Source organism: Oryctolagus cuniculus, chromosome 1 (assembly GCF_051225735.1).
Source record: "Oryctolagus cuniculus isolate XC-2025 breed Fujian yellow rabbit chromosome 1, ASM5122573v1, whole genome shotgun sequence".
Classification (NCBI taxonomy): Eukaryota; Metazoa; Chordata; class Mammalia; order Lagomorpha; family Leporidae; genus Oryctolagus; species Oryctolagus cuniculus.
In genome coordinates, this window is record NC_142867.1 from 210,931,784 (window position 1) to 210,953,426 (window position 21,643).

At 43.2% G+C, this 21,643-nt stretch overlaps 1 protein-coding gene across 22 annotated transcripts in view; it reads left to right on the forward strand.

The window, feature by feature from the left end:
- Positions 1–21,177, forward strand: part of ZNF462 (zinc finger protein 462) — a 148,799-nt gene extending 127,622 nt beyond the window's left edge. For all 22 annotated transcript variants that reach the window (XM_051855978.3, XM_051855976.3, XM_051855982.3 and 19 more), the window contains 3 exons: positions 12,611–12,743; positions 19,316–19,439; positions 20,775–21,177. In XM_051855978.3, the coding sequence (XP_051711938.3) occupies positions 12,611–12,743; positions 19,316–19,439; positions 20,775–20,982 (465 nt within the window). In that variant the 3' untranslated portion in view covers positions 20,983–21,177. The remainder of the gene's footprint in view (positions 1–12,610; positions 12,744–19,315; positions 19,440–20,774) is intronic.
- Positions 21,178–21,643: the final 466 nt, after the last annotated feature.

Genomic DNA, 21,643 nt, shown 5'->3' on the forward strand with positions numbered 1-21,643 from the left:
CCACCTGTGGCACCTGCATCCTGTCTGCTCCACTTCTGATCTAGCTCCCTGCTAATGGCCTGAGAAAGCAGTAGAAGATAGCCCAAGTGCTTGGGCCCCTGCACCCGCGTGGGAGACCCAGAAGAAGCTCCTGGCTCCTGGCTTCTGATCAGCTCAGCTCCAGCCATTGTGGCCAACTGGGGAGGGAACCAGAGGATGGAAGATGTTCTCTCTTTCCCTCTCTCCCTCTCCCTCTCTCTCTCTCTCTCCCCCCCTCCCTCTTTCTCTCCCCCCACCCCGTCTGTCTGTAACTCTGCCTCTCATATAAACAAATAAATCTTTTTGAAAAAGATGTTAGATATGATACAAAAGCTATGGACATTAAAATAAAATTATGAGTAAATTAGATGTCATCAAAATTAAACTTTTGATCTTCAGAAGACACTATTAAAATGAAAATCAGTCAACAGTCCGGAAGCAAATATTTACAAAGTAATTATCTAACAAAGGACTTTAGCCAAAATATAAAACATTCTCATAACTTAATTAGAAAAAGCAATTCAAGTAAAAATAAACGAAAGATGTGAAGACACAATAGCAAAAAGCATATACAGGTGACAAACAAGCAGGCTCCACTGCCAGGAAAATGAAAACCAAAACAGAAAACAGCAGGAAGATTGTCCCACCCACCCACTGGAATGGCTAAAATTAAGAAGGCTGATGGGACTATTATGTTTAAAAGATGTAGAAAAAAATGGAAATCCCATAGATTACTGGTATAACCACTTTGGAGCAGTTTTGCAATTGTTTTGGTAAACATACACTTAACAATGAACCGGGCAATCTTACTCTCATATAAAGTAGATGGATAAACAAAATTTGGTATATCCATGCAGTAGAATACTTTTCAGTGATAAAAATGAATGAGCGACTGATATGCTTAACAACAGGAATGAATCTCAGAACACCATGTTAGGTGGACAGAAGCCAGACACAAAAGACTACATATTATTCTATTTAGGAAATTTCTAGAAAATGTGAAATTATAGACAGAAAGCAGCCAAGAGATTGCCTGGAGCCAGAGTTTAGGAGCAAAGATTGATTACAAAGCATGTAAAGGAACTTCTCAGAGTGGTGAAAGTGAATTCTTTATTTTTTTTAAGACTTATTTATTTATTAAAAATCAGATTTACAGAGAAAGAGAGATCTTCCATCCCCTGGTTCATTCCCCAGATGGCTGCAATGGCCAACACTGGGTCAGGCCAAGGCCAGGAGCCAGGAGCTTCTTCCAGGTCTCCCATGTGGGTGACAGGGGCACAAGCTCTTGGGCCATCTTCCACTGCTTTTCCAGGCCATTAGCAGGGAGTTGGATCTGAAGTAGAGCAAGCAGAACTCAAACTGGCACCCAAATGAGATGCTAGCATGACAGACAGCAGCTTTACCTGCTGCCTGCCCTGAAAATGAATTCTTAAACAGAATTGTGGTGAGGCTTGTATGGGTATCTAAATTTGCCAAAAGTCGTTGAATTGTTCTCTTAAAATGCTGAGTATAGTACACCTCAATATCTAAAACAAATATAAGTTTCCCAAAACCCAACATATTGTTAATTTCCTCTAGTCTGTTTCCCATAAAGTTGATCCTGAGAACTGAGAACTTCAAGAATATACTCAAGATGCAAATTAATGGGCAAATTGTCAAAAATTAAATATGGAGGGCCAGTGTGTGGCTCACCACTTGGGATGCTGGAATCCCATATTGGAGTGTCGGCTCAAGTTCTGGCACTTGAGCTTCCAAAACAGCTCCCTGCTAATGCACCTGAGAAGCCAACAGAAGATGGCCCAGGTGCTTGGCCCCCTGCTACCACATGGGAGATCCAGATGGGGTTCCAGGCTCCTGGCTTCAACACTGGCAACCCCCAAATATTGTGGCCATTTATGGGGGAAACCTACAGATGGAAGATTCTCTCTCCCTCTCTCTCTCTTTCTCTCTGCTTACAAATAAATACTAATAAATTATTTTAGAAATAAAATATGGAATAAGTTTCACAGTTGAATCTAAAGAAGAGTTTGCTAATCATTTTTTTTTTTCCAGTGAGACCAATTGTTGAGATTGTTGTTACATTCTTCCACAGATAGTTCTCGGTGATTTTGTATGGTAGAGAGAATCTGTCAAAAATAACCTACATGGTATAGGAGGATGTATTTTTATGTCAGGTGATTTTATTATACAGAACTGAACTTCTGATTTCTGCATCCAAAGGTTGTAAAATTCAGGAATGTCTCTAAGGATGTCAGGCTATCCTGTTCACGGCCTGGACAGAATACTGGTAACAGCAGGAAGGGTCCTTGAACTCAAATATATCATTCCATTTAAGAACCAAAATGTCAAGTGCACTTGATTTAGGCTGCTGTGTTTATCCTCAGAAGCCAGAGTGCAGTAGACAAGGGATGACAATCAGAACCCTCATTTTAGAGGTAACAAACAAAATCTTGTTCTCTTAGACCTTTATCTGTGTGCCCGTGAGCAAAGGATCACAAGTAATCTCGTAGGATCCAAAGTAAACAGTGCAGGCTATTTGAAATTTTATTCTTTCATCTTTTGACTCTGTCCTTTTTTAAAAATCTTACAGGGTCTTCTAGAAGGTTGACCATTCTGACTATTCTGTCTGCTCTTTCAGTCTTTTTATTTCTTCTTTCTCTCCCTCCTCTGAGTTTCTCTCTCTTTCTGAAATATCTATCAGTATGCAATTTATTAACAGTGCTGGTGAAAGATAATGGCTCAACATTTCTGGAAATTCAGTCCACTCTTCTTTCCCCACATTATGATCATTGTCATGAATCCCTTTCTCTGTGATATTAATATCTCTTTTCAAGAAAAAAATGTTTATATGTATATATATAATGTCTACATTTGAAGTGAATGTGACAAAATGTTAAGAAATGAAGTGAAATTTCTTCTTTGAAAACATTTCTAGAAACTTAAAATCATGAAATAACCAAACTGCACACTTCTCACATTTAGAAACAACGTCTTCCTTTTTACTACTTTTTTTTTTAAGAAAGCTTAAGTATTGGCAATACCTTGTTAGTGTTCTTTACGGTTCTGAAGTCTCTTTGCTAGTTTAGGGAACATAAAAATGTATTATCTCTAACTTGGTTTGCTCGTAAAATTGTCATGTTTGGTATATTAAATTTAGAAGGATAGACTATTCAGGCAATACACATTCACTAATTGAATTTACTTTGAAATGTTTTTAATTTTTTATACAAATGGAGCCTCAGGCAACTGAACTCTAAGGAACTCATATCTCTTACTTTTTGCCAGTTTGGGGAAGACAGCAAAACATTAAGCTGAGAAGGAATCACCAACATGTTAGTTATTTCAATAAAACTGTTCATTCAGCTTTCTAGACTAGCAAAATCCACAGTGGCAAAAAGTCACATAAAACATTGGTTTCCAGAAAAGGAAATGACGATAAATAAAGGAAGAACCTTCCTGCACTTCAAATCATAAAACACACCTTTGGCTACATTTTTTGGATCGTATTTAATCTTTAAGCTAAATACTAGCGGCTTTCGCTGTATCAGTTCCAAAGATTTCTGCAAGCTTAAGAATTCTCCAGAAGATTGTCATTTCAGCTCATTAGTTTTGTTTCTTAGTTTATCAACCACACATCAGATTCTTTCCTAGAAACCAGAAGTAGATGAGCAGGAGGGTGGCCGTTTTTCAGAGGACAGAACACTATTTCTCAAGCAAACATTTGAAGGCATTCTTACCTGTAATTTTGGGTGTCCGCTAACCTCCCCAGTCAAAATTAATTGCTCCTTTTCCAAGCTTCCATGGAGCTTTCCTTCTTCCTTTCTTCAGACACATCATATGCCTCTCTTTTTGTGCAGAGTGCCCAGCATACAAGAAAAGGCCCTATGGAAAAATAAATCAGTGAATGAAATCACTTTACAAATAGGGAACTTTATGTACCCTGCTTGTTCACATTAAGCAAAATGTGATGGCGTCCATCAGCATGTTGGCCAAGTGCTCCACTGGCCAACAACAAGGCTCAGAGATGTTCTTAATGGTGACTTTCTGGGTCCTTGTGTCTGGAATTACACTGAGACTCTCCAAAGGAGTTGACGTAGTACGGACTTTGGCTAACCCAAGTCTGGAAGTACAGAGTTTTCTGATTCTGTGTCACTGATTGCAATGAGATATTATAAAGTAGATCTTCCTTGAATTCTGCACTCTGTACCCTTCTCAGTACTTGATGGTCTTTTATTCTTACTGTTCTTAGATTAGTTTTTATTTTGAAGAAAAACTTTCAAAGCATGCAAGTACTGTATCACATTAGATTTTGCAACAGAACAGTCTCATCAATACATTTTTCTCCCTTTTTCTAGTGGTCAGCCAGTATAACTATGGTAGTTTTTACATATTTTGTGAGTAATTTTGCATTTCTACAAGTGATTTGCATTCTAATGAGAAAAGCTTGAGCTGTGGCATCCAAATATGTGAGTTTTACTCCTGGCTTTATCATGTGTTCTGTTCTCTTCATCTGAAGTATGGAAGATAGCTTCATCTTACAGAATGTTTGTAAAGGGGTAAGTGATACACATAAAAACTACCACATCTATTTTGAACTCATAATAGACATTTGATAAGCATTGAAACAAAATCCTCCAGGAAGTAGTCAATGTGATTCTCTTATTGCCAAGCAAATTTATTTCATGGGATGTAAATCTTATGGCAATAATATGAATTCTTTATAGTTTATGATCTCCCGTGGGTTTTTCATGTTAGCAGTCAATTCAAATCACATCTGTTGTGTGTCAACCTGATGACTGACCTTATACCCTGCACCAAGCATATAAAGCAAAATAAGAAATGTTTGTTGCTCTGGAAGAGCTTATAAGCAAGTAGGCAAGACAGGCTTAAACAAAGAATACAACCCAACATGTGTGTGAGCCCAGTAGGTGTGTGATAAAGGTATCTATAAATTAGGAAAGTAGCACAGTACAGAACAGATATGGTATATTGTGGCTCATCTTCCCCAGAATTTTAATACTGCAAACTGGCTCAAGTGGCTGAATATCTTTCTTCCCCCAGCTTTGAGGTATAATTGGCAAACATGATTGCTTATCATTATCAGGGCATACATAAGATGCCTTGATATATGTGGAGAGTGGCCAGCGCCACGGCTCACTAGGCTAATCTTACACCTGTGGTGCCGGCACCCCGGGTTCTAGTCCCGGTCGGGGTGCCGGATTCTGTCCTGGTTGCTCCTCTTCCAGTCCAGCTCTCCGCTGTAGCCCGGGAGTGCAGTGGAGGATGGCCCAAGTGCTTGGGTCCTGCACCCACATGGGAGACCAGGAGGAAGCACCTGGCTTCTGGCTTCAGATCAGCGCAGCACGCCAGCCATGGTGGCCATTTTGGGGGATGAACCAACAGAAGGAAGACCTTTCTCTATTTCTCTCTCTCACTGTCTAACTCTGCCTGTCAAAAAAAAAAAAAAAAAGAAAAGAAAAGAAAAAGATTTTTGTGGAGAGAAGGAAACCCTTATGTACTGCTTGTGGGAGTGTAATTGGAGTAGCCATTATGGAAAATAGTGTGGAGGTTCCTCAAAACTTAAAAATGGAACCATTCCGTGACCCAGCAACCATGTCCAGGTTCATAAAGAAGCAAAATCAGCCCCTGAAAGAGATACCGTACTCCCATGTTCCCTGCAGCATTGTTTACAAAGCCAAGACATGGAAACAACCTAGGTGTGTACTGTTGAGTGAATAAAGCAAATGCAGTCTGTGTGTGTATACAATGAAATATTGCTTAGCCATAAAAAAGGAGGGACTGGCACTGTGGCATACTGGGTAAAGCCGCTTCCTGGGATGCTGGCATCCCATATGAGTGCCAATTTAAGTCCCGGCTGCTCTGCACTTGGTCCATTTCCCTGCTAATGTGCCTGGGAAAACGATGGAGGAGGGCCCAAGTACTTGGGTCTGCACCCACATGGGAAACCTGGAGGAAGCTCCTAGCTCTTAGCTTCAGCCTGGCACAGCCCTGGTAGAGTGAAACAGCAGATGGAAGACCTCTCTCTCTCTCTCTCTCTCTCTCTGACTCTGCTTTTCAAATAAATAAAATAAAACTTAAAAAAGGAAATCCTACCTTTCATGACATTGTGGATAAATGTGGAATATCCTTTCTTGAAGCTTTTTTTTTTTAAGTTTATTTATTTGAAAGGTAGAGTGACAGTGACAGGTAGAGAGACAGAGAAAGAGATCTTCTGTCTGCTGGTTCACTCCCTAAATAGCTCTAGTAGCCAGGGCTGGGCCATGCTGAAGCCAGGAGCCTAGAACTCCATCCAGGTCTTCCATGTGAGTGGCAGGGGCCCAAGTGCTTGGGCCAACTTCTGCTGCTTTCCCAGGAACATTAGCATAAAACTGGATGAGTTGCAGAGCAGCTGGGATTCGCACTGCCACTCGATATGGAATGCCAGCTTTGAGATGGCAGTGTAGCCCACGGAGCCACACCACCAACCCCTCTTGAAGCTTTTCTTTTGTTTTTGTTTTTGTTTTTTTATTGTTTGTTTGTTTTTGTTTTTGTTTTTTGACAGGCAGAGCTAGACAGTGAGAGAGAGAGAGAGACAGAGAGAAAGGTCTTCCTTTTCCATTGGTTCACCCCCCAAGTGGCTGCTACAGCCAGTACATTGCGGCTGGCGCGCTGCACTGATCCAAAGCCAGGAGCCAGGTGCTTCCTCCTGGTCTCCCATGCGGGTGCAGGGCCCAAGGACCAGGGCCATCCTCCACTGCACACCCAGGTCACAGCAGAGAGCTGGACTGGAAGAGGAGCAACCAGGACAGAATCCGCAGAATCCGGCGCCCCAACCGGGACTAGAACCCAGGGTGCCAGCGCTGCAGGTGGAGGATTAGCCTAGTGAGCTGCGATGCTGGCCCCCTCTTGAAGTTTTTATAAGAACTCTATAAACTTTAGTTGAGGTAATATGATTCCAGAATTCAAGGTATTTTAAGTTTTGGTGTTTTTTGTTTGTTTTTTTTTGTTTGTTTGTTTTTTTACTTAGACCTTTGACTGCCTTCCTCTAAAAACATATAGATAATATTTTACTGAATTTATCTCCTACTAATCTCTTTGTTTCATCCCCATTCTGGTCTTCAAATACAGGCAAAGAATATCTGTTGAGTAGACCATCTGATTATAAATTGAGGGTTAGCAAACTGGCCTGTGAGCTGAATCCAGCCTATGATCAGTTTTTATATGACCCATCATCTAAGAATGGTTTTGACATTTTAAAATTATTGGAAAAAATCAAAGGAATATAATGTTTTATAAGATGTGACTTTATATGAAATTCAGTTTTATTTTCTCTAAATAAAAGTTTATTGTACTACAGCCCTACTCCCTCATTTACATAGTGTTCATCATTGCTTTTGAGCAACACCACTTGAATAGTTGTGAAGAGATTGTTGGTTCAGAGTGCTTAAACTCTTGACTTATCCAGCCAGCCCTTGACAGAGAAAGTTTGCCAGCCTGTGTGATATGTCATTCAGAATCCGCACCAGCACTACCTGTTCCTGGTGTAAGAGACAGATCAGTGTTTTCCATGTTCTCTTGTCTCACTTTGTCTGGAGATACAGTTCACTTTGGCCTCGATTTTTAACATTGACATTCAACATTCAGTGACAGGAGCATCCTGATTGAGTACCTGGATTTGAAGCTACAGATGTTAACTGGGAAGGAGGGAGGGGCTCATGCTTAGAAACTCCGGAAATGTTAAGTGGACTTTTCTTCATCGTGGTCTCCCCTACTTGATGCCTACATTGTAATCGGAAGACAAGGATTTCCAGTTTTATTCCATCATTAACAAGCCTGTTCATATCAGTCTTTCCTAGAAGACTGGCTTGGCCACTCAGGGACAATATGAAAATGCCGGTTAACTTGGTAATATCTGCAAATCCCTTAATTATTCTTACTATTTCTCAGAACAGATTTAAACCATTTTGCCAAGTGGTTAAAAAGCAACAAATAGAAAAACAACATTGTGAGGCAGAGCCTGCGAGGGGTTTCTCAGTCTCATGATTCCTGTTTTATGGATACTGCATTTGCACCTCCCATTCTTTTTTTTTTTTTTAAGATTTATTTATTTATTCAAAAGTCAGAGTTACACAGAGGAAGAGACAGGGAGAGAGAGAGAGAGAGAGAGAGATTGATTTTCCATCCACTGGTTCACTCTTCCAAAGGCTACAATGGCTAGAGCTGGGCCAGGCTGAAGCCAGGAGCCCCCTCTTGGTCTCCCACCTGGGTGGCAGGGGCCCAAGGACCTGGACTATCTTCTGCTCCTCTCACAGCGCATCAGCAGGTAGCTGGATCTGAAGTGGAGCAGCCGGGTCTCAAACTGGTGCCCATATGGGATGCCGGTGTCACAGGCTGTGGTCCAATCCACCAAGCCACAGCGCCGGCTCCTGCACCTCCCATTCTTGGTGGACAGCTGCCTTCACCAGCCTCTGGCTTTGTGGCTCTCACAGGGGAGTTTGGGTTAGTGGGCATTCACAAGTAACTTTCCCAGGACACAAGGATCATGCTTCAATTATCCGAATGATGGTGCACTAGTACAGTCCACCTTTCAAGAACAGGCTATGGTGCTTCTTTCACCAGCAAACCTGACAAGGACCCAGCTTCCAAATCTCAGACTGTTAGACTTGCTCTTTCTCCTCTTGGTATGGATCCTTTGGTAAAAGAAGGTAATAAATTGCTTTGCATCTGAAGAGAAAAAAGCAAAATCTCCTCAATGCAAACTCAGCAGCATAAAGTAGTTAATCTGATCCCCACCTCTCTCCAGGTCCAGAAAGTAATGTGAGAATCTCAGAAGCCAATTGAGAAATATATTGAAACATCAATGAAGTCTATACTCTCTGACTTTTCACTCCAAAATGTCACGTCTGCAATTTCGGCTTATAAAAATAAAACTAAGTGTGAGAAAAAGTCTTCCAATGCAGTAAGGCTACTTACTGTACCTTTAATAGTGAAAAGTCACAAATAACCCAATGTAAATTCATGGGGAATAGTCAGGACAACTGTGGTATATCCACTTGGTAGGCTACTCTACAGTGATTCAAAATTATATTTGTACAGAGAATGATGTATATGCTTTGCCAAGCATAAAACAGCAGAAGACACACTCATATATTTTAATATCACAGCAGTGTCCATAATCTTCAGATAGAGACTGGACTATAAAAATCTAATAACTTCTTCTTAACAGTTTTTATGTATAGGTTGTTGGGCTTCAAGTGAGTTCTATTTTCCAAATTTTGTTTGTACACATTTATATGAAAGAAAAGCATCTTAAATTAAAATGCTGATTCCAGTAGCCAGGAGGTTAGAACAGCATCCACTCTACTCTGGACACAGTGGACCTTTAGCTGTGAGTGAATGTGTCCTCAGGGAGTTTGCAGTTCAGTCTAGGGAGAGGCTGGTCGCAGACAGGGACTGCATGGGAGAGTGCAGGGTGCCGCCCAAGCGGAGAATCAGGATGCTTAACCCAGGAGGAGCGTAGCAAGGATCTCCTGGAGGAAGTGGCGGAGGCCAGGCTGGAAGATGGAGGATTCAGCCTGTGAAGAGGGAGCTCCAAGCAGAAGCGTGGTGTATTCCAGGAATGGCAGTGACTTCAGAGTGGTGGCAGGGAGACTGGAGAGCGTGGCCCCTGATGAAGTAGGCAGCCCTGTCCACCACAGGCAGAAATGTCAACTTTTTTATCCTCAGAACAAGCAGCGACTGACAGAAAGGTTGCAAATGTCTTTGAAGTTCATCTCAACCACACTATAGAATAGATACAAGGAGTGAGAGCAGGTGTTGCAGACCCAGAAGGGCTGGTGCTGGTTTCCAGTCATCCAGGTGAGAGAAGATGATGATGGACTCAGAAATGCAGAAACAAGTCTTTTGGTCCGAATAGTATTTGGATGGCAGACTTGGGAATGTCAAATATACTAATGGCCTGACACTACAAAGAATCTTTATTTTTAAATCTCCTAATGACATGGCGAGGTCTAGCTTTTACTTTTAAATCTTTTAATTGCCTAGCAAAGATTGTGGAAATCCCAGGACAAACCATTCTTGGGTTAACTGAGGATGAGCACCCTGCAGTGACAATGTTATGTATTATTTTTAAATCATGCAGAATCCAAAATATTACGTTTTCTAAGTGAAGAGATGATGGTGATGGGAAGACGGATGAATACCATATTCAAAAAGAGAATCCAGAAGGAGCAAAACAAAATATTTGATTTGGTGACAGATCTCTTGACACCATGAGCTCAGGGGTTTAATAGGGACTCCAGGGCCTGGCACATAGCTGCCCTCGGGGAGTCCTTGTTGAATGAATGAGTGCAGCTGACTGAGTTAGAGAGTATGTTGGAGGATTCTTTGTTGACCTACTTGATGAATTATTTTTGTTTTCTGACCACTGGCTGCCCCGTATGTCCTCCACTCGCAGTTGTCCTGGTTACTGGTTACTAAAGGTTGAAATCAGGGAGAAAGTGGTCCAGAAAAGACTGCCTTTTAAGAATTGGTCATTTTAAAAATAGAATCTGTCAAACATATTTCAAAATTAGGCAAACTGGAACCTTGCCTACTTTTCCTGAAACACTAGCAAGTCAGAAATCTTTTATTCAAGTATTTGTATAAACACTATTTGGTTCAAATGTAGACTTTGTGACCAAACAGAACTCCATAAATATGCATTACCAAGAGCCAAAATTGGAAATGGCCCATACTCTCAGAAAGGGGAAGAAAATTACAGTGGGGGGAAGGGGGAGGGGAGTAGAGATTCTACTGTGTTTCATGTACTGTGTTTACCTCCTTTCACAAGTGAGAACATCAAGGACATAATCCATTGAGTCTACCCAGGGCCTAGTGCTTAATGGCAAACCATGAACTTGAACTTTAGGTTCTGTCTGACTTCAAAACTCCTGATCCATATACTTTCCCTTTCATGTGCCTTTATGTCATAAAAATAAATAAATAAAAAATTGTGCAGGTGTGTATGAATGAGCATAGTAGATAAATCCTTAGTTAGCAAGGTGCTACAAGCAAAAATCTTTGGATACCATTGACTGTGAACTTGGAGGAGAAGAAAGAGAAAGTCTACACTGACCTCTTCCTTCTCCTCCCCTGAGTCTATTGGTTTTTAAAACCTTTTTTTAATGAGCAAAGCAAGCAGTTGCCTCCCAGAGTCCTTAGCACTGGGATTGATGAGAACAGGTTTTCCCCCTCATGCTGACTTGTTTGCAAAGTCTGCCGATCTCAGTATTACAGAGAAATGCATACATTGTCTGCTTTTCCTGAGTTGTCTCCCTGCTTTTCCGTGCCACCTAGCTTTGATGTGATGTTGTTGGGACAATAGTAAGCCTTTCACAGGACTGTTGGTTGCCCTGGTACTCTGAATCTCTTTCTGTCACATTTGTCACAGTCCATGGGGATGTTCCCATCTGTCAGGCATATGGAGTTGGTGGTGCTCAGCAAATCTTTGTTCCAGTCTGGTCCCACAGAATATTTTGGAATTGTCTTGTAAATTCTCTTTCCTCTCCTGTGCCCTCATTACACTCTATTTCAGCTGTGACAGCTATGGAAATCTGCCTAAGAATCTAATTAATGATGTCTGTCTTCTCTCTTGAACTAAACTTTGAGCCTCTGGAGGCCAGAACCTAGTCTCAGTCATTTTTGTCTGCCCCTCCCCTGCCCCGCTTCGAGGGGAGCACAGCATCCTATACAGAGGCGAGGCCCGTGGCTGTTTATTGCTTGCGTCCTGTGCCAGCTTGCCATTTCTGACCATGCTGGGCGTGTCATTGTAGAGCTTCTGAAAAGAGAGTAATGAAGGTAAATTTTGTGCTTCCATTGATCAGGGAATCCAAAACAGAAAACTGTTACAGATTTTCCTTAGCGTGGATTCTTGTTTCTCTTGAATGATCAGAGCTGAACAAAGCTTAGATTCTCACATTATTCTAACCACATTTTCTATAATAAAAGCCAGCCATAGCTAACACTTTAAATGGCTTTTAGGGGGTAGTCATACAGGATTCTCCCAGATAATCCCAGACTTGATACATAGGTTATTGTTAGCCTAAAATAGCAGTGGTGCCAACAGGAATACTGTTGTCTTCCAGTTAAACGACAGTTAAAAATCAAACCATTGTCATCTGACCCAAGCTGGACCACTCACAACCCCTAGAATAACAGGGCCCTGGCACAGAAGGTTGGATGCTCTCTGCTGGAGACCAGGATGTTTGTAGAATCTCTACCTTGGATAGTTTATGGAAGTCACATCTTTGAATTCAACTCAAAACTGTTGACTTTTTTTTTTAATACTCTACAGTAGTGCTGGCCTCCTGCTTAGGGCCATTCAACTTCCCCAGTGAGTTTGGTCATGAGAGTCCGGTGTTGACCGTTCCAGTGCAAATGGTGGAATGTGGGAGTCAGGGAAAGTTCCAGCTCCAGGAGTGTCCGCGTGAAGAAGAGGACCTGCAGGTCTCTAGGTTGTTTGGTCTTGGTTCCCACAAGAACACAGCCATAGGAAAATGATCCAGCAAGGCGGTTGTGCTTGTATTTCATCATGTGTTTGGGCCTTTTTCAGGTAAGCCGTAACTTTGAGCTGGTTGGACGGGTTAACTTGGATCAGCTGGAACAGATGAAAGAGAAGATGGAGACCTCTAGCAGCGACGAGGAGGACAAGGAAGAGGAGATGAACAGCAAGCCCGATGACGCAGGTTAGTCTCTTCCTGCCCTCTTGGTCCCAGATGGCAACTGGTGCGTCCGTGATGAGACAGGCAGGAGGTCGTGGTGGGAGCAACAGAGGGATGAGCCTCCTCGGTGAAGTCGCAGAACACACGCAGTTATGGATCACATCGGGATCGTGTCTTTGTCAACTCTTACCAGCTATAGGAATTCCACGAAACACAGACATTTTCTCCCTAATGATAGATACATGTTTAAAAAAAAAAAAAAAAAAAAAAAAAACTTACAGCAATGCTTTGTTTTTAATAAGGAAGACGGGTGTCTAGGGAATTTTTAGAACAGGGACAAGCAGGCCGCACGGTGGGTGATGCTGTATTAAGGAATGAGAATGAACTTCCAGCTGGACGCTTATTGAAAATGACAGCTGCTGGGGTGACGGTGCTGAGGTTGTGGGCAGGCTGCAGAGGACTGGAAGCCTCTCCATGTGCCCCGCTGCAGGGCCCTTCTCCTCATCCTCTTGGAGCAGTGTGTTCGCTTTGTAAAGTGGGAGGAAGAGAAACCACCTCCCTCATTCCACCGTGTAGTTACTGAAGGCACTGGGGAAGCTTGCCTGGGATTCTTGTACTGTTTGTCCAAGTTCCTGTGAGTCTATTGTTACTTCAAATCACAGGAATTTCCAAAGTGTAGTTACATGCAAATATATATTTATGGGATCTAGAGTTAGTTTTCTGTATTGTTCAACATTGAATATTGTGGAAATCCAGACTGTACACACAAGGGTACTTCAGCAAGTTCATGGAACTAAAATGTAAGTTAATTTTGGTCCACCCCAATGTGGAAATCCATGCATAGTTTTTTCATAGTACTCATTTTCCATGAACCTTTTGAAGACCCCTCCTGTAGGATTATAGATTCGAATACTTCTTTAGTTACCATAGACTTATCAAAAGCATATGGATAACATACATACAAAAAACAAACTGTCCCCGTGATGGGAAGAATGGTATTGTCAATCACTTGTGGCTGATTCGTTGTGACTAATGAGCATTTTGATGTGCCAGACTCAGTGTTGAAGGTTTCTGTTTCACCTTTTTCCCCTAATTTCATGTAATATTGAGGGCTCTGTCATTTGCCTGCCTGAATTGGGCTCCTGTTTCTGCTACTCACTATCTATATAACTTTGGATAAATTTTTTTTTGACAGGTAGAGTTAGATAGTGAGAGAGAGAGAGAGAGACAGAGAGAAAGGTCTTCCTTTTCCATTGGTTCACCCTCCAAATGGCCGCCACAGCAGGCGCACTACGGCCGGCGCACTGCGACCGGAGTGCTGCGCCGATCCGAAGGCAGGAGCCAGGTGCTTCCTCCTGGTCTCCCATGCGGGTGCAGGGTCCAAGCATTTGGGCCATCCTCCACTGCCTTCCCAGGCCACAGCAGAGAGCTGGAGAGGAACAACCGGGACAGGATCCGGTGCCCTGACCGGGACTAGAACCCCGGGGTACTGGTGCCGCAGGTGGAGGATTAGCCTAGTGAGCCGTGGTGCCGGCCTGGATAAATTTTTTTATCTTCATGTGTGTTTATAATCCTTAAGATGATAATATCATTATCTATTTCCTAAGGTTGTTGTAAGGATTTTTTTTTTTTACTTTTAAAGATTCAGGCTTCTTTGAAGTTTTTTTTAAAATCATTGACTTTGTTGACAAATAAAAATAGTGCATATTTATAACAGTCATACAATATGTTGATGTTTGGAATTATGTATAAATTGGTGAATGGTTAAATAGAGTTAATTGACAGATTCATTACTTCACATACCATTTCTAATGGTAAAAACACTAAAAATTAATCTTACAGCTATTTCACATATACAATAGGTTGTTGCTAGCTGTAGTAACCACATTGTGCTTTGGGTCTTTTAAGCATATTATTTCTGTTATCTGCAATTTTGTACCCTGTGACCAGCATCTCCCTATTACCCCACCTCCCAGCCTCTGGTAGCCACCTCTGCTTCTGTAAGTTTAACTTTTTAAAATCCCACATAGAAGCAAAATCACACACTATTTGTCTTTCTGTGCCTGGATTATTTCATTTCATATATCTCACTTCATATAATAGTTTGGGGTCATCCATGTTGTCTCAAATAACAAAATTTCCTTAATTTTTTGAGGAGGGATAGTTTGGTATTGTGTGCATATGCCACATTTACTTTAGCTGCTCATCATTGAGATTGCTTCCATAGCTTGGCTATTGTGAGTAGTGCTGTAATGAACACTGGAATGCAGATATCTCCTCCACATACTCATGTCATTTGCTTGGTCTATAGACCTAGTAGTGGGACTCCTGGATCATATGGTACTTCTGTTTTTAATTTTTTGAGGAAACTTCATACTGTTTTCCATAATGGCTGTACTAACTTACACCACAGCAAACACTGTGCAAGCCCTCCCTCATCTCCATATCCCCTCATCTTTGTCTTCTTGATAATAGCCAATCCATCAGGTGATAGTAGTAGTTGATACAGTCCCATTTGTCTTTTGCTTTTGTTGCCTATGCTATTTGACTCATATCCAAAAAAACCATGGCCCAGACTGATGCCAAAGAACTTTTCCCCTTTGTTTTCTTCTAGTAGTTTTAGAATTGCAATTCTTATGTTTAGATCTCTAATCCATTTTGAGTTGATTATTGTAGCTGTTGTGACAAAAGGATCTAATTTCATGCTTTGTCATTCTTCTGGATGTAGATATCCAGCTGTCCCAATATAGTCTATTGACAAGCCTGTCCCTACCCATGTGTGTGTTCTTGGCACCTACTTCGGGGCTCTCTATTTTGTTTCATTGGTCTGTGTGTCTATTTTGAAGGTAGTACCATGATGTTTTGCTTCTAACAGCTTTGTAGTAGATTCTGAGGTAGTGTGATGTCTCTAGCTTTGCCCAAAATAGCTTTGACTATTCAGGGTCTTGGTGGTCCCATAAGTTGTTATATAAAGATTAAACGAAATGGCACATGATATGCTAATGCAGTTCCTATAATATAATAATCACCTAACAAATGAAACCCTCATTGCAAGTGGTATTGTTGTCATTGTACAAGTAGGGAAAAAATGGCCCAGAATGTTTAAGCCCTTGGCCAACCTAAAAACAAACAAAAAACCCAACTGGAGACTGAATTCAGGTTTTCTGGCTCCAAAGACAGCACCTCTCGCACTAATAACATTTTCCCAATTCCCTGTATAGTGGAGTGTTCTTTCCTAAAGGGAATCTGGCCCTGAAATCTGTGGGTTCAGAGGCTCTTAGGGACTTGCTCTAAATCTAAAGGGCATTTGTGCAGAATATCTTTGTTTTTCCTGCTTGCTCAGTCTGCAAACTGAAGAAGCCCTGTTTGGTGGGCCAGTTTCTACAAGGTGCTTCTCATTCCTCTTCTTGACCTGCCCCCACCCTTTTACCATGATGTCAGAGCCAGAGACCACAGGATTACAAAGTGGGGGAATCTGTCTGGCCCTGAAACCCCCGACTCAGACCAAAGGAACTGATAGCCACAGTGTACTAGCTTGTTAAAAATCCCTGAGCTTGGCTGGTGCCACGGCTCACTTGGCTAATCCTCCACCTGCGTAGCCGGCACCCCAGGTTCTAGTCCCAGTCGGGGCGCCGGATTCTGTCCCCGTTGCTCCTCTTCCAGTCCAGCTCTCTGCTGTGGCCCGGGAAGGCAGTGGAGGATGGCCCAAGTGCTTGGGCCCTGCACCCGCATGGGAGACCAGAAGAAGCACCTGGCTCCTGGCTTCAGATTGGCACAGCACGCCGGCTATAGCAGCCATTTGGGGGATGAACCAACGGAAAAGGAAGACCTTTCTCTCTGTCTCTCTCACTGTCTAACGCTGCCCGTCCCAAAAAAAAAAAAAAAAAAAAAAAAAAAAAAAAAAAAATCCCTGAGCATATAGTCAGCTGAAAAGGACATGGACAAATAAAATACCCTCACCATATAGGTCAATTATAGAATTACTGCTCTGATTAATAGAAACTGTAGTAGTGCATTTCTTACAAGGAAAATGACTGTCATCTCAGACGTGTGCCCTTTTGTTCTTCATTTTTTTTAAAGCATTTCACAAATAAGTTCTTCATGATGAATTCTTAACATCTGTGCACTGTTCCCAGCGTCCTCTGGTAGCGAAGGCTTTGACAGAGGGTACAAAGCTTCCTTTCTCTTCGTGATGCTCCATGGCCTGCCATTCCTCTTCAGGAAATTATTCCTCATCGGATATTATGATTTCTTTTTTTTCACCTCTAAAGCTGAGCACGCATTGAGTTTGAGGTTATTATGCGTGTGACAGAGGCGAAAACCCCTTTTCGTCCTCCCCTTCCTTGTGACTCCATAAAAAATTAATACATTTTTTTTTAAATAAAAAAGTAGAGGGAAACAAAGAGTTTGAGAGTGTGGTGAGTGTGAGTGAGACACCAGGCCAGTGTCCCTGCTTGTGCAGCTTGGCCTCTCCTGTCTCATTCAGCAGTGGCATCAGACCAGGGTGGTTTTAGTGGAAAGAACATCCTGGTCTTGGCTTCTCAGTAGAAAGTGGAACATCCACACTCATGAGTCTTACCCACGTGCTGAAGAAAAAAAAAAAAAGTCCAGTGGAGAGAAAAGAAGCGTGAGTTCCTCTCAGAGGGTGGGGGCTATGGAGGAGTAGCTTCCAGTAACATTAATGAGAATTTGCAGGCAAAACTGTCCCATCCCCCACCCCATGCTTGAAAGGGCAGCTTCCTTTGTCCTATCTCATTGGAATAAACCTAGGCTCAATTTTCCACCAAATAGGTAGATTCTTGCCAAGAAGAAGCAACCGCACACACACAATCGCCTGGGGTGTTTTTGCCAGACAGTCTGGCTTCTGGGAGTAGAGGTCAGGAGGTGGCTTTAGAGAACTATTTGAAGTGTGACAGGTCCTGAGTGGCTCCCTCCTTTGAAGATGAAACTTAGCAGGTGTTGGTGGAAAGAATAGATGACTGGGTTCGTGCTTCCGGTAGGTAAAGGAGCAAGTCACCCCTTGTTGGCAATTCTGACTTTCATCCAACACCCTCAGTTTAGGGGGCTCACGGCTGTGTAGCTACCCTGTCCCCAACCTCCTTTCTAAACACAGAGCTGGAGAGATGACTGGATATGGCCACATGGCAGGTCCTGCCTAGGAAACACAGAGCGAATTTGAAAGCGAAGAAACCAGGCATGAAGAAATCAAAATTAACCCAAGCAGAATCCTCCCCACCCACCCCCTCTCATTATGCAGTTGGGGAGGAGTCAGAAGGCATTCTGTTGATTTCTTGCCCAAGATAATCCCTGCTAAGGAATTAATGCGTAGAGCAGATGGTGCTGTCTCATTTCCAATGAAAAGAATCAAGGAAGATAGTCTGTGCAATTATTTTTAATGGCTTGTGTGGTGATCTTCTTAATTTGTGAGAAAATGTTTCATCTTTTGTTAAAACTGGCCCCGTCACATCGAGTTTTTGTGCTGAAGATTAAGGCATCCCAGAGCCCCCATCCCGTTAGCATCCTAAGGATTTTATTAGACAGAGCATTTTAACCAGGCCGTCTTCCTGGAACGTCTTGTCTGTGTGAGCCCACAGTGATCAGATACAGAAAGATGATCAGCCTCTGCCTGTGTGCTGGCACCCCCACTCCCCAACTTTGCAGTGTGGCTGCAGGGCCGTCTTGGTACTGTGGTTATTATTACTCATGTGGGCGTGGGACTCCGGGTAACACAAAGGCCATATAAGCTCACGTCTTTGGGTTTGCCAGGAGGTGCGGCCTGAAAACAATTAGCCAGCCATTCGACATTTATCAGACCGTAACGTGTGCCCAGCCCCGTGGAGGACACTAAACAACCAAGTCAGTATTTGATGTTGATAGCAGATCCACCCAGCAATGTCTACATATCCCCACTTCCGTGGATGCCACCAATTGTGAGTAGATGGTGGGCAGCTGGCAACATCCCTCGAGAACTGGGGGCTGTGCTGTCACACATTTCCGCACAAGCGAGGTTCTTTGCTTGCAGATCTCATTTAGGGCTCATCACCACCCTGTGAGATGTTGATTTTGAAATCCGTGACTGATGACCAGCATCCTAAGCCTTCTGCCTTACTTGGAACAAGGAGAAGCCCTGAGGTCTACAACACGTAACCGCGTCCAGTGACAGTTATCGGTGGCCTGTGTGCTTTGGGGGAGACAAAGAGAAACCTGTGTCACATGGCAGATGAGTAGATGTTCCCCTGGAGGTGCTGATAGAGAACATCACAGAGGGGAGAGATGAAACAGGAAACAACGGCTCCAATGCCTTTGGCATGGGCACAACACAAGACAGCAAGACAGACCCAGCATATTTGTGATGGGAGCTGTTGGGGGTGCTGAGGAGAAACGGGGAGGCTCGGGGCCTGGAAAGAACTATTCTTCACAGCGGTACAAGAGGTGCCCTGAGGAGAAACCCAAGAGAGAGTAAGGACTTTGGAAATCACGTTTACTGCGCAGCTTTGCAGGTGGAGAGAGGAGAGAGAGGGCTTTCCTAGCGGAGGTGCCCCCGTGTCGTCTGCCGCCCCCACAGCACAGGTAACACGTCTGCTTTCTCTTCACAGAGCTCATGAGGTTTTCTGACCATGGGGCTGCTGTGAGCACGGAGAAGCGTTTTCCATGTGAATTTTGTGGACGGGCGTTTTCCCAGGGCTCTGAGTGGGAGAGACACGTGCTGAGACACGGCATGTAAGTCGAGCCATCCCAGGGTGACGGGTTAGGAGAGAGGTTGGGTCCTTTCTTGGGGGAGTTGGGGGTAGGGGTGCTTCCCCTGACAGTCTCATGACCCCTGTGTGTCACCTCTCCAGACCGCTACTCAAAGGATCAGCTTCCTGCTTTTCTGTTGGTTTTTAGTATGATCAGCCAGCCCCAAGTCAGATCGAGGGAAAGTCACCTTTGGCAGTGACATATTCCACGCCAGCCCCACACGCACCTGAGCTTCCCCACCCAGTGTCCCTTTAGCTTCCATGAGCGTGGTGTTCTGGGATAGAACCTGAACCAGGTTCTGCTCCTGCTTCTATGCCTGGCCATTCCCTGTGGCCTTAATCATTCCCATGCCCACCTCAGGAAGTGAGCCAGCCTCTGCCTGCCCGCCAGGCCGCTAAAAGCATACGTGTCCAATACTTACACAAGCTCCTTGAACAAAAAAAAAAAAAAAAAAAAAAAATCCCTCCACCAGACAGAGAGAACTTAAGACTTGGTCCTCCTGGGGGAAAATGCCCTGAAGCCTCAGAGCATGTAACAAGCTTCCCAGGATGTGGGGTCCATCTTCAGATTGTGCTGTCTGTGTCCATGATTCATTTCTTAGATCTTAATATCTGAGATTTATTTATTTGAAAGGCAGTGAAGGCGGGAGCAGGGTGGGAGGCCCTGGGGGTGATGGTCCATCTACTGATTCACTCCCCAGTGGCCACGAAACCAGGGCTGGGCCACGCTGAAGCCAGGAGCCCGGAACTCCAGCTGGGTCTCCCTCTAGGGTGGCAAGAACTCAAGCACTGAAGCCGTTGTCCACTGCTTTCCAGGCACATTAGCAGGAAACCAGATTAGAAGAGGATTAGCCAGAACTCGAACCAGCCCTCTGGTATGGGGTTCAGGCATCCCAGGAGGCAGCCTAACCGCTGTCACAACACCCATCCTTTCCTTTTAGTTTTAATAAAGTTAGCCAACCCTCTGGGTGCGGTTGATGAGTTTAGGCATAAGACAATTCTCTATTCCAGTAGAGAAGGTGACATAAAACTATTACATTATTCTGGAAACAACATAGTATTAATCATAAGGTAGTATGACAATGACTATTTTTGTAGGTTCAAATAGCTAAAAAGATGCAGAAATATATGACCTAAGCATACCATTTAGCGCGGATAATGCACTCTGAATTGACTTACATGTCATAGCCTTTGTTCAAAGGAAACCCCAGGGCTTTTTTTTTAGGGTCAGGGAAATTAGGACACTTGAGCCTTTTGCTTAATTTGAAAAAACACGATTGCTCATCCATCTCTTCTATAAATGTTTTTCCCCCAACAGGGCATTGAATGACACCAAGCAGGTGAGCAGGGAAGACAGCCATCCCAAAGAGGCCCTGGAGGACAGTATTAAGATGCCCTCTGTGGAGGAAAAGGAAGTTGGCGAGGCGATGGGGATAGACTTTTCCCTAAAGAATGAAACAGTAGCCATCTGTGTCGTAGCTGCCGACAAATCTCTCCTGGAGAATGCAGAGGCCAAAAAAGAATAAGCATTTGGTGAAATTCCTAATCAACCCTTACTTGAACCGTGATGAGAAAGTGGGAGGGCCAGCTTGGGCTGAGAAGGGAGGGACAGACAAGAGAAGACAGAACAAAGCTGCTTTTTAGGACTGAACAATCTATTTTCAAAGCACTGGTACCTGTGTGAGTGAGTCTGTAAATTAAAGTTATTTAAATGGTTGGAATATGTGGTTCCTTTTCCATCACTACATTCTTTGTTCCGGATCTTCATCATGGAAGTTTCCTTTGTTGTGGAACGTGGAGGCACCTCGCGTGGGCACGGTGCGTTCTGTGGCGGTCTTGGACGGTAACTGGAGACAAGAAGCTCCGGGACAGAAGACTTCTCGTAGGGGAACAACTTCCTGACGCACAACTTTGAGTGCGTTTTTCTAGTTTTAATACCTTAAGCTTTTTCAAGACCTAACTGCAGCCGCTTTGGGAAGAAAAAACAAAAACAAAAACAGAACACAAAAAAAAAAAAAAACTGCTTTGCATAAAACAGTCACCTGTTTCCTAGTACCTCAAACTTAACCAAGGGAATTCTCTGCATTTGTCAGTACTACCTGCCGTCCTTGTGGCTAAATGTAGAGAGAACTGCTGGGCAAGATGGTGAATGGAGAAAAAAAAAAAGAGTTTTAAAGAAAGGAACAC